The sequence below is a fragment of the Hylobates moloch genome, unplaced genomic scaffold, assembly GCF_009828535.3.
Source record: "Hylobates moloch isolate HMO894 unplaced genomic scaffold, HMol_V3 SCAFFOLD_10, whole genome shotgun sequence".
Classification (NCBI taxonomy): domain Eukaryota; kingdom Metazoa; phylum Chordata; class Mammalia; order Primates; family Hylobatidae; genus Hylobates; species Hylobates moloch.
In genome coordinates, this window is record NW_026652285.1 from 34,324,339 (window position 1) to 34,337,646 (window position 13,308).

General features: G+C 38.0%; 1 protein-coding gene across 2 annotated transcripts in view; it reads left to right on the forward strand.

The window, feature by feature from the left end:
• DCAF10 (DDB1 and CUL4 associated factor 10) overlaps positions 1–13,308 on the forward strand; it is a 67,497-nt gene that overhangs the window by 13,052 nt on the left and 41,137 nt on the right. For both annotated transcript variants that reach the window (XM_032164196.2, XM_032164197.2), the window contains exon 2: positions 9,457–9,570. In XM_032164196.2, the coding sequence (XP_032020087.1) occupies positions 9,457–9,570 (114 nt within the window). The remainder of the gene's footprint in view (positions 1–9,456; positions 9,571–13,308) is intronic.

Sequence of the window (13,308 nt, forward strand, 5' to 3'; positions counted from 1 at the left end):
ACTCCAGCCTGGGCAAAAGAGCGAAACTCTGTCTCAAATTAAAAAAATAAAAGGGTGGGAGGGGCAGGGCGGCCGTGTGTGGTGGCTCACGCCTGTAATCCCAGCACTTTGGGAGGCCAAGGCGGCTGGATCACCTGAGGTCCGGAGTTTGAGACCAGCCTGGCTAACATGGTGAAACCCCATCTCTACTAAAAATACAAAAAAGTAGCTGGGCGTGGTAGCAAATGCCTGTAATCCCAGCCACTCAGGAGGCTAAGGCAGGAGAATCGCTTGAACCTGGGAGGCGGAGGTTGCAGTGAGCTGAGATTGCGCCACTGCACTCCAGCCTGGGCAACGAGAGCAAAACTCCGTCTTAAAAAAAAGTTGGGGGGACAATTTTATATGCAAGAGGTAGATGGTTTGGACCAAACTTCCAACTGAGAATAATCAGAAAAGCTAGAGGAAATAGTAAATATTTAATGTAAGATATAGAAAGCTTATGTTTGAGGGGATTAGAGCATCATCAGGGCAATGAAGAAATTGCAGGGTCAAGTTCTAAAAAATAGGAAAGCCAGTGATGTGAGCCCAGCTTTTGAGCTCACTTCTCTGAGAGGCATCTGTCAATCTCAAAAGCAGCAGCAGCAATGAGGCTGAATGGTATTTCTTTCTTTTTTTGAGACGGAGTTTCGGTCTTGTTGCCCAGGCTGGAGTGCAATGGCGTGATCTTGGCCCACTGCAACCTCCGCCTCCAGGGTTCAAGCGATTCTCCTGCCTCAGCCTCCGGATTAGCTAGGATTATAGGCGCCCGCCACCACGCCCGGCTAATTTTTGTGTTTTTAGTAGAGACGGGCTTTTTCCGTGTTGGTCAGGCTGGTCTCGACCTCCCGACCTCAGGTGACCCGTCCGCCTCGGCCTCCCAAAGTGCTAGGATTACAGGCGTGAGCCACTGCGCCTGACCTCTGAATGGTATTTCTAATGGACTCATGGGTGGGATAGATGAGATTACAAGAACTGCAATTTAGGATCCGCAATTTAGGTTTGGGATTGAAACTCCCCTCCCCCCACCCAATATACCCTAGGACTAAAGGTGAATCCAGAATAGACAGTACTCATAGGGAATAAAGGTCAGCTTCAAATAATCTCATTCCCTACGTAGATTAAGAAGACCTCAGATTGCCGGCACCTCTACTCTAGCTTACTTGCCATAATTAAATATGAATCTTCTATGGAAGAAGAAAATATGCAGCTGAGTGCCGTTGCTTACACCTTTAATCCGAGTTCTTTGGGAGGCTGAGGAGGGAAGATTGATTGAGGCCAGGAGTTGGAGACCAGTCTGAGCAACATAGCGGGAGATCCCATATCTGCAAAAAATTTAAAAATTAGCTGGGCAAGGTGGTGTGCGCCTGCCATTAGCTACTCTGGAGGGTGAGGTGGGAGGATTGTTTAAGCCCAGGTGTTTGAGGTTACAGTGAGCTATAATCACACCACTACACTTCAGCCTGGGTGACCAAGCAAGACCCTGTCTCTAAAGAAATTTTTAAAAAAGATAATATATCATCCAGTGCTTTAAATTATCCCTACAATTTTCGTATACAGTGATGAGCACTTGTACAAAGAGATTCGTTGTCTGAAAGACCAAGAAAATCAGCAAACAATAGAAATAGACCCACAGGAGATCTGACATTAAAACTATTTAATATGTTCAAGGAATTATAAGATGGAGAAATTTAGCAGAGAACTAGAAGCTATAAAAAGAAAACCCTAGAACTAAAAAGTACAGTAACTGATAAAAACTCACTGGATGATTTAACAGCAAACTGGACACAGCTGAAGGATTTGTGAGCTTGAGAACAGATGAGAAAAAAATATACAGAATAAAGCTCAGATTTACCAAAATGAGACATAGAGATTGAGATATGTCATAAGATACAGGGAAAAGATCTTATAAATATAAATGGAGTTTCAGAAAGATATTAAAGAGAATGAAGATAAATCAATATTTGAACAGATAATGGATGACAATTTTTAAAATTAACAAAAGACATTGTAGATTCAAGAAAGGCTATACATCTCAAGCAAGAGAAAGACAAAAAAGCAGGCCAGGCATGGTGGTGCACCCCTGTAATCCCAGCACTTATGGAGGCTGAGGTAGTTGGACCTCTTGAGCTCAGGAGTTTGAGACTAGCCCAGCCAACATGGCAAAACCCTGACTCTACAAAAAAATACAAAAAAATTAGCCGGGTGTGGTGACATGTGCCTGTGGTCTCAGCTACTCAGGAGGCTGACGGAGGAGGATCAATTGAATCTGGGAGGTCGAGGCTGCAGTGAGCTGAGATTGCGCCACTGCACTCCAGCGCCACCACACTCCAAACCTTCTGAAACTGCTTCAAAAACAAAAAAAAAAACCTTCCAACTGCTTTAAAAACAAAAATAAAAATCCCTACCAACTGCTTCAAAAACAAATAAAAAACCTTCCAACTGCTTTAAAAACAAAAATAAAAATCCCTACCAACTGCTTCAAAAACAAACAACAAAAAAAAGAAGAAAAAAAGAAAGATAAAGCCACACTTAGCTACAAGAGTAAAGCTGCTAAAACTAAAATAAAACATACATGCACAAAGACAAAGAAAATCTTAAAAGCAGCTAGAGGAAAGAGATAGATTACTTTCAAAGGAGGCTCAAAAAGAGAGCTAAGTTCACTGCAGAAACAATGGAAGTCAAGAGACAATTGCCAGACAAATATTGAGAGAATTTGCCACTATCAGATCTACACAGAAACAGGTAACAAAATTATTCTTTAGGAGGAAGGAAAAAGGTGGAAGACAAGAGGTACAGGAAAGAATGAAAAGAACAAAAATAAATATGTGTGTAAATCAAAATGAATGTTAACTTTTTTTCTTTTTTTTAGACAGAGTCTTTCTCTGTCATCCAAGCTGGAGTGCAGTGGCATGAACACTGCTCACTGCAGCCTTGACTTCCTGGGCTCAAGTAATCCTCTTGCCTCTGTCTTTTGTGTAGCTGGGGCCACAGGCACACGCCAGCATGCCTGGCTAATTTTTTTATTTTTTGTAGAGACAAGGTTCTCAGTTTGTTGTCCAGGCTGGGAATGGTATAAAACATGAGAAATTTTAGTAGAGCATTAAATTTATATATAATTATATCTAAAAATTAAATATTAGGATGGGATAAAGGAAGTTGAAGTGAGCTAAGGTTCTTGCATCATCCAGGAAGTAATAATTATGTACTTCACTTTAAAAAGTTGATGCATGATGTTAGCTCTTTAGGTATTCGCTAAAAGAATAGTAAAAGAATATATTTAACATACTAAATAGTGTACGGGGAGATATCAATAGCAAATATATATATATTCTTAGAGATGGGGTCTTGCACTGTTGCCCAGGCTGGAGTTCATTGGTGCTGTCACAGCTCACGGCAACCTCCAACTCCTGGGCTCAAGCAGTCCTCCCGCCTGTCTCCTGGGCAGCTAGGACTGCAGCCATAAGCCACTATGCCTGGCCATTTTATTTTTTTATAGAGATAGGGTCTCCACGTGTTGTCCAGGCTGATCTCCAACTCCTGGCTACAAGCTATCCTCCCGCCTTGGACTCCCAAAACACTAGGATTACAGGCATTGGCCAATGTGCCTGGTCAAAAAAATGTTTAAAGCAACTGAAAAGGGACATAGAACAGACAGGACAAATGGAAAGTAAATTCTAAGGTGACAGATTTCAACTCAAAGATTGCTAGTAGTTACATTAAATGTAATTTGACTGAGACAATGATTGTCAGATCAGATTTTTAAAAACTGCTTACAGAAGACATACCTGAAATGTAAGGATACACAGTTTTAAAGTAAAAGGATGTCAAGGCATATACCATTGCTGGCATTAGCTAAATGAAAGTTGGTGTGTTATGTTAATATCAGACAACACAAAAAGCAAATTCATACAATTTCCAAGCATTGAGATTGAGCAGTTTGTTTTTCAATGAAAGTTCAGGAAATAAATAACTAGAAAATCTCTTTATTTTTGGAAATGCTCTTTTAAATAACTTGTGAGTCGAAGAAATCACAGTATAAATTATAAAATATTTGAAACTGAATGATGAAAACACTATCAAAATTTGTGCAATTGCAGCTGAAGCCATGTATAGAGGAAAATCTTAGGTCCCTAAATGCAGACATTAGAAAAGAAGAAAGGCTGAATAGTCACTAAGCCAAGCATCTATCTCAAGAACTTTGAAACAGAACAACAAATTATACCCAAAGAAGGTAAAAAGAAGGAATAGAGTGCAATTGAACCACTTTGAAACTATTTGTCACTATCTTTTTTTTTTGAGATGGAGTCTCACTCTGTCACCCAGGCTGGAGTGCAATGGCATGATCTTGGGTTACTGCAACCTCCACCTCCTGGGTTCAAGCGATTCTCCTGCCTCAGCCTCCCGAGTAGCTGGAATTACAGGCGTGTGCCACCACGCCGGCTATTTTTTTTTTTTTTTTTTGGTATTTTTAGTAGAGATGGGTTTCACCATGTTGGCCAGCCTGGTCTCAAACTCCTGACCTTGTGATCCGCCCGCCTCGGCCTCCTAAAGTGCTGGGGTTACAGGCGTGAGCCACCACACCTGGCCTTCAATTTTTTTTTCTAAGAGACAGGGTCTTGCTGTGTTGCCAGGCTGGTCTCAAACTCCTGGGCTCAAGTGATCCTCCTGCCTCAGCCACCCAAAGTGCTGGAATTATAGGTGAGAGCCACTGTGTCTGGCCTTTAAAGTTTAAAAATAGAAACAGAAGATATTGTGAACAACTTCATGCCAATAGAATTCTAAAGTTCAATGAAATAGGCTAATTCCTAGAAAAGTAGAAACTGACATTAGTAGAAGATTAGAAAGTAGTATCGTAACCAATAATACTGCATCAGTAGTTAGGTCTAGATGGTTTTATAGACTAGAACTACCAAATTTACAAGAAATAAATAATCCCAACTTACATAAACTATTCCAGTGTATAAAATAACAAGGGCCAGTCTTAACTCATTCTATGATGTTAGCATACACTTTATACCAAAATCTGACATGAATAAATAGCACAAGAAAGCAAAATTACCATGCAATTTCACTGAAGAATAAAGATAGAAAAATCCTAAACAAAATACTAGCCAACGGAATCTATCAATGAGGTAAAAATAAAAGACTGATTTGAAATTAGAAAGTAAATTAATGTAAATAACTACATTAATATATTAAAGGGAAAATATAGGAATATCTCAATAAATGCTGAAAAATCTCTTACACAGTTTGACATATATTCATGGAAAGAAAGCTTAGCAAAATTGAAACAGAACTTTCCTTAATCTAGTAGTAGGAATCTGCCCAAAAAACCTACAGCAAACAGTGTACTTAATGATGAAATGTTGAATATATTCTTGAAGATCAGGAACAAGATGAGTGCCTGTGTAACATTTCTATTCAACATTGTTCTGAAAGTCCTAGTCAGTATAACAACCAAAAAGAGAAGGAAACAGGTTTTTAAAAAGAAGAACAGTCTGGGCATGGTGGCTTATGCCTGTAATCCCAGCACTTTGGGAGGCCGAGGCAGGTGGATCACCTGAGGTCAGCAGTTCGAGACTAGCCTGGCCAACATGGTGAAACCCTGTCTCTACTAATAACACAAAAATTAGCTGGGCATCATGGCACATGCCTGTAGTCCCAGCTACCCGGGAGGCTGCGGCAAGAGAATCACTTGAACCCAGGAGGCGGAGGTTGCAGTGAGCTGAGATCACGCCATTGCACCCCAGCCTGGGCAACAAGCGCGAAACTCTGTCTCCAATAAAAAAAAAAAAAAACAGGAAGAACAAAACAATTATTTTATAGATGGTATTATTATCAACCAAAAACCCCAAATAATAGAATAGTAAGATTGATTGATAAATAATCAGTATTAAAAAATCAGTTACATTTCTGTATACCAGCAATAAGCAAAGCCAAAAAAATTTTTCTTGAGACAGGATCTTGGTCAGCTAGGCTGGAGTGCAGTGGCATGATCATAGCTCACTACAGCCTCAACCTCCCTGACTCAGCTGATCCTCCCACCTCAGCCACCCAAATAGCTGGGACTATAGGTGTGCACCACCATACCTGGCTAAATTTTAAAATTTTTGTAGAGACAAGGTCTCACTGTGTTGCACAGGCTGATCTCAAACTCCTGAGCTCAAGTAATCTTTCCTCCTTGGTCTCCCAAAATTCTGGGATAACAAGAATAAGCCACTGTGTCCAGCATAAGCAAAAATTTTAAAAGAACATTTATTCAAATATATTAAAAAAATCAAGTGCCCAGGAATAAGTTCAACAGAAGGTAGGCATAGGCCATATGGAGGAAACTATACAATTTTATTGAGAAAATTACAGAAGATTTAAATAAATGGAGATAGATTAAGTTAATGGATTGGATGATTCCATATTGTAAAGATAGCAGTTCCATTACAACTTTTTGGGCAAGGTGCTGTGGCTCACGCCTGTAATCCCAGCACTTTGGGAGGCCAAGGTGGGTGGATCACCTGAGGTAAGGAGTTAGAGACCAGCCTGGCTAACATGGTGAAACCCCGTTTCTACTAAAAATACGAAAAATTAGCTGGGCATGGTGGCACACGCCTGTAATCCCAGCTACTTGGGAGGCTGAGGCAGGAAAATCGTTTGAACCCAGGAGGCAGAGATTGCAGTGAGCTGAGATCGTGCCATTGCACTCCAGCTTGGGCAACAAGAGCAAAACTCTGTCTCAAAAAAAACAACACAACCTTTTGGTATTAATAGATTTAATACAATCTCAATTAACATCTGCACCTGGGGTGTGTGTGTGTGTGTGTGTGTGTGTGTGTGTGTGTGTGTATACATAAATTGATATGTTGATTCTAAGTGTATAAGGATGGTCAAAGGTCCAAGATTTGCTCAGATACTCTAAGAAAATCTTTAATGTGTGGGAAAATGTGTATATTACTGTATGAGGTAAATCAATATTGTATCATATAAATTCTACCTAAGTAATCTCTAAAGTCAGTGCATTTCAATAAAATTTCAACAAAATTTTTTAACAGAACCTGACATGGTATATATAAAATTTACTTGAAGAGAAAGCATAGTATTAGCCAAGAAAAAGTGTTTGTAAAGCAAATGAGGGAATCTTGCTTTGCCACATAGCAAATATATCATAAGCCTTCTAGAAATTAAGATAGTGTGGTGTTGCATAGAATACCAGTATACAGTTGAAGAACAAAACTTGTATGTAGTGAAGATGGCATTATAAACCAATGTAAATAAGATCAGCCTTGATATTGGGACAAATTGTGTACCAGCAATAAACAAAGCAATATGTATCTTTTAAATAAATATGTATCTTTTAAAAGATACATATCATACCATGTATAAAAATATACTATAATTTGATTCAAACAAAACAATAACTAACAGTTTTATAGATCCCTTTTATACAATGTTCAAGATTAAGAATCTCCCAGAGGTTGGCTTTGTGTGGTGGCTCACACCTATAATCCCAGCAATTTGGGAGGCTGAGGCAGAAGGATCACTTGAGGTTTGAGACCAGCCAGGGCAACATGGTGAAACCCTGTCTCCATTAAAAATACAAAAATTAGTCGGGTGTGGTGGCGGGTGCCTGTAATCCCAGTTACTCTGGAGGCTGAGGCAGGAGAATCACTTGAACCAGGGAGGCGGAGGTTGCAGTGAACTGAGGTCACGCCACTGCACTTCAGCCTGGGTGACAGAGCGAGACTTCATCTCAGAAAAAAAGAATCTCCCAGAGTCTGGGACTGGTGGTTCATGCCTGTAATCCCAGAGTTTTGGGAGGCTGATGTGGGAGGATCACTTAAGGCCAGGAATTTGAGACCAGCCTGAGCAACATAGTGTGATCCCATCTCCACCAAAAAAAAAAAAGTCTCCCAGAACCATTGATTCACTACTTATGCACAAAAGGGAAAAAAGTTCATTTCAGGGTTCTTCTGACTTACAAAAAGAAATAGCTATTTATATGTCTTCAAAAATTACAAATATTAATTTGAATATTTTTACTCCTGATGACTAGCATAAAAAATTTCAGATATTATTAAATTTGAAGTCCAAATGTCTTAAAAAAGGGTTTATGCAGACAAGTCCATGATTACTAAATATAGAAAAGATTTCAACTTTTTTTTTTTTTTTTTGAGACAGAGTCTTAATCTGTCACTCAGGCTGGAGTGCAGTAGCGCGATCTTGGCTCACTGCAACCTCCGCCTCTTGGGTTCAAGCGATTCTCCTGCCTCAGCCTCCCAAGTAGCTGGGACTGCAGGCCCCCACCACCACGCCTGGCTAACTTTTTTTGAAATTTTAGTAGAGACAGGGTTTCACTAGGTTGGCCAGGCTGGTCTCGAACTCCTGACCTTGTGATCCACCCACCTCGGTCTCCCAAAGTGCTGGGATTACAGGCGTGAGCCACCACACCCGGCCAAGATTTCAACTTAATAGTTGTTTTTTAATCTCCCACTTTACCTAAAAAGTTTGTTCTGAATAGAAAAGTTTTTGGCTATTTATTCTATCTTATGTACGTTCATCTTAGTTGTATAAAATACTCAGGATCTCATTTGCTAGAAATGAAACGAATCTGAAAGAGCAGGGCCCACAAAAAACTTATACTTAATCAAAATAAATAAAATAAAATACGATAGATTTTCACAAATCAAAACAAGGTTTGTCAAAGGTTTGTAAAAATATAACTTTGCGGTGGGGAAGGCCTGAAACAAGAGACAAACCTAAAAAACCATGAAGGAAAAGACTGATAAGTATGACTATGTTTAACTGGTCTGATAGGTTATATGCCAGGTATTTTCCAGTACGTTTTATTGACAGTGATGAAGAAATATATAATTTGGTTGTATATGATTTTTCCCCTAAGTTGTCTCATCAATGTACATTTTTTTGGCAACCACCTTTTTTATTTAAAAATATGTTTTGGAGTTCTTTCATATTCATATAAAGCTACCCCTTTCTTTATAACTTCTCTTCAGTATTTCGAAGTATTGTGTACTATGGCTTGTATAATCAATCACTCCCTCTGTCATGTACAATTAAGATACTTTGAATTTCTCCTTTTTACAATGAAGCATATCTTTATACGTCTCTTTGTACTTGTAAGTAATTAGTTCTCTAGATTAAATTCCCAGAAAAAATTGCTGAGTCAAAACATATACCCATTTTAAATTCCGATACTTTAGAGGTGGTGTCCAAACATAAGCTGTAGCAGATTATACTCCACCATAATGTATGAGAGTACCATTTCCTACTACTCTTGCCAACCACAGACAGTATCAATCTTTTAAACATTTGGTACTAACATGGGCAAAAAGTTACTTACCTATAGCTTGTGTAATTATAAATAAGTGAATATCAATAACCAGCGAATGCTAGAAAACTAAACAAGATAAATGTGTCATTTGCTTTCAGGTCAGTGCTGACAGTTGCTTGTGAACAAACTGAAGTTCTGCTTTTTGACCCTATATCTTCAAAGCACATAAAAACACTTTCTGAAGCTCATGAAGACTGTGTAAATAATATCAGGTTAGTATTATAGTGAAAAAGTGAACTTTATCAGTGTGGCCCAAAATGTTCTGTTTTGGAAGTCAGTGAAAATGAAAATGTGTAATGCCTTATCCAGCACTGCTAGATGATCCACATTGTGAATTGTGAATCTAATCCCTTATAAAACTAATCCTTTAATTACAAAACTCTGAAATACATTTCTAACTTCTATATAATTTTACCTTTTCATATATTAGGGTCATCATTATGAACCTCAGCCATGTATTATGCTAGTCCTGTAATGCCTTTGTGCTAATGATCTGTGTAGAATGATGGCAGTCCCATTGCTTAGCACCTCTCACTTCCACCCCACCACCCTCCGCAGAAATACAGACTGTTAAGAGAAAAAGTACATGCACAGACAACTTCTTTGTAGCATCACTGGAAGCTCCTTAATTTTCAATAATGTGGGAAGTGAATTATAATTGAGTAGTTTGGTGATTAATATTCAGTCATTAAAATGATGGTCATAGAGACTACATAGCAACATAGACAAATGCTTGGCATAATACATGTTAAAATTGTGATAAGAATTATACAAATAGGAGATGATATAGAAGAAAAAGATTAAAAGGAAATATTTTAAAATTCTAACAGTAGTTAGAATGGATGGATTATGAGTAATTTTCTATTTTTTCTATGTAATGAGATATTACTTTTATAATTATTACTTTTAATTTTCTAAAAAAAGAAATATGGAAATTACTAGTCAAAGTAACATACTGGGTGTTTTGATGTAACTTCTATGCTCCAAACACATAGAACAATAAATTAAATAGCACAAAATATATAGCCACATTCTGAAACAACATAAACATCTTCGTGGGCCAGAAATGAAACACAGACACAAAGTTTTAAACAGGGCTGAAACCACAGACGAGCTGGCTTTCAGTCCAGCACTGACATCTAGCAGTTTTGCTCCTGTCAGGTAAAAGGATTAAGAAGTGCTTAAGTGTTTCATGCAAGGCAGGAACCAGAGCCAGAATCACTACATGAAGCCTGGGGTTTGGTTAAAATATCTGTCTTATTTATGAAAGGCTGAAAAGAGAAAAGAGCTATTCACTACCCAAGACTGTAAGTTTTAGCTGATAAAAACACAGCCTCATCAGTAGCTATTGAATGAAGCCACTTGCTGAGTCAGTAACTGAATGTGTATGTATGATATTTCCAATATCATTATTAAACTGGAGCCCCGAAATGTCATTATAAGGCCTAGTTGTGGACCGGGGGCCCAGATGGCCAAGTGGGAGCAACTCTGAAACCATTAAACAGGAGGAGAGAGAGAAATTAAAAACCCTTTCTACTCAAAAGAAACCTATAACCCAAATTCTAAAATTTATAAAGACATATAATATTAATATAACAAAATCAGCCACCAAAACATTCATTTATCTGGATGAAATTAATTTTATGGAGCAGTTCAACAAAGTCTTTATTTTAAAAAATAAATTATGTATTTATTTTTGACTAGTAATAGATGCATGTAGTACAAAATTCAAAGGTACAAAAAGGGTAAACAGTGAAAAGTAAATCTATCTCCACCTCTTTCACCTAGCTACCCAGTTTCCCTCCCCAAAGGCAACCACTGTTATCCATTTCTTGCTATCCTTTCTAAGATAATTGTTGCATATACAAGCATATATATATACACTCACACATATGTACATTTTTATATAAATGGTAGCATTTACACGTTATTATTTACCTTGCCTTTTTCACTTAATAACATGTTTAGAGATCATTTGATATTAATACCCATGGGATTACCTTATTCTTTTTAATAGCTGCATGGTATTCCAATGATTGGGAGAAACTTTTAAGCCTTTAACTTTTACTTTTAACTTTAACTTTTAAGGATGCTCAGAGAAATAAATTAAAGGATATGTTCCAATTAAAGAGAGCTTAAAAACTGAAACAAAAGAGATTGAACAAGAAAAAGTCAATGTAGTAAAGAACTAGCTAGAACTCTCAGAAATTAAAAATGTCAAGCTGCCCAGATATAAATCCAAATACTTACAGCCAACCGATCTTGGACAAAGCAAACAAAAACATAACGTGGGGAAAGGACACCCTTTTCAACAAATGGTGCTAGGATAATTGGCTAGCCACACGTAGGAGAATGTAACTGGATTCTCATCTCTCACTTTATACAAAAATCAGCTCAAGATGGATTAAGGACTTAAACCTAAAACCTGAAACTATAATGAAAAAACCCTTCCAGACATTGGCTTAGGCAAGGACTTCATGACCAAAACCCCAAAAGCAATTGCAATAAAGATAAAGATAAATAGCTGGGACCTAATTAAACTAAAGAGATTTCGCATGGCAAAAGGAACAGTCGGCAGAATAAACAGACAACCCACAGAGTGGGAGAAGACTTCACAATCTATACATCTGACAAAGGACTAATATCCAGAATCTACAACAAACTCAAATCAGTAAGAAAAAAACAATCAATCCCATTAAAAAAGTGGGCTAAGGAAATGAATAGACAATTCTCAGAAAAATAATTCTTCATATGGCCAACAAACATAGGAAAAAATGCTCAACATCACTAATGATCAGAGAAATGCAAGTCAAAACCACAGTGCGATACCACCTTACTCCTGTAAGAATGCCATAATCAAAGAATCAAAAAACAGTAGATGTTGGCGTGGATGCGGTGATCAGGGAACACTTCTACACTGCTGATGGGAATGTAAACTAGTACAGCTGCTATGGAAAACAGTGGAGAGATTCCTTAAAGAACTAAAAGTAGAACTACCATTTGATCCAGCAATTTCACTCCTGGGTATCTACCCAGAGAAAAAGAAGTCATTATTTGAAAAAGATACTTGTACACATGTTTATAGCAGCACAATTCACAATAGCCAAATCGTGGAACCAACCCAAATGCCCATTAATCAATGAATGGATAAAGAAACTGTGGTATATATATATATCTATATGATGGAATACTACTCAGCCATAAAAAGGAATGAATTAACAGCATTTGCAATGACCTGGATGAGACTGGAGACTATTATTTTAAGTGAAGTAACTCAGGAATGGAAAACCAAACATCACAGGTTCCCACTGATATGTGGGACCTAAGCTATGAGGACGTAAAGGCATAAGAATGATACAATAGACTTTGGGGACTTGAGGGGAAGAGCGGGAGGTTGGGCGAGGGATAAAAGACAACAAATATGGTGCAGCGTATACTGCTTGGGTGATGGGTGCACCAGGGTCTCACAAATCCCCACTAAAGAACTTACTCATGTAACCAAATACCACCTGTATTCCAATAACTTATGGAAAAAAAAAAAAAAGCATCAAGCTGGGCTTGGTATCTTGTACCTGTAATCCCAGCAGCTTGAGAGGCTGAGACAGGAGGATCACTTGAGCCCAGGAGTTCAAGGCTGCAGTGAGCTATGATTGCACCACTGCTCTCAGCCTAGGTGACAGAGCAAGACTCTATCTTTATAAAAAGAAAGAAAAAGAAATTATGTAGTTGGTATATGAAAAACTCAATAGATGGGATAAACTTTACCTTTTACACTATTGATAAATGAATTAACAAGTTAGAATATAGCACTTAAAATTCACACAGAACACATAAAAAAGGTTAAAATATGAAAAAGTAGTTGAAAGACAGGATTAATTGAGAGATTACAGTGTATAGTTATAGAAAAATAGTGGTAGAAAACTAATTTTTGAAGATAACAATGGCTGAGA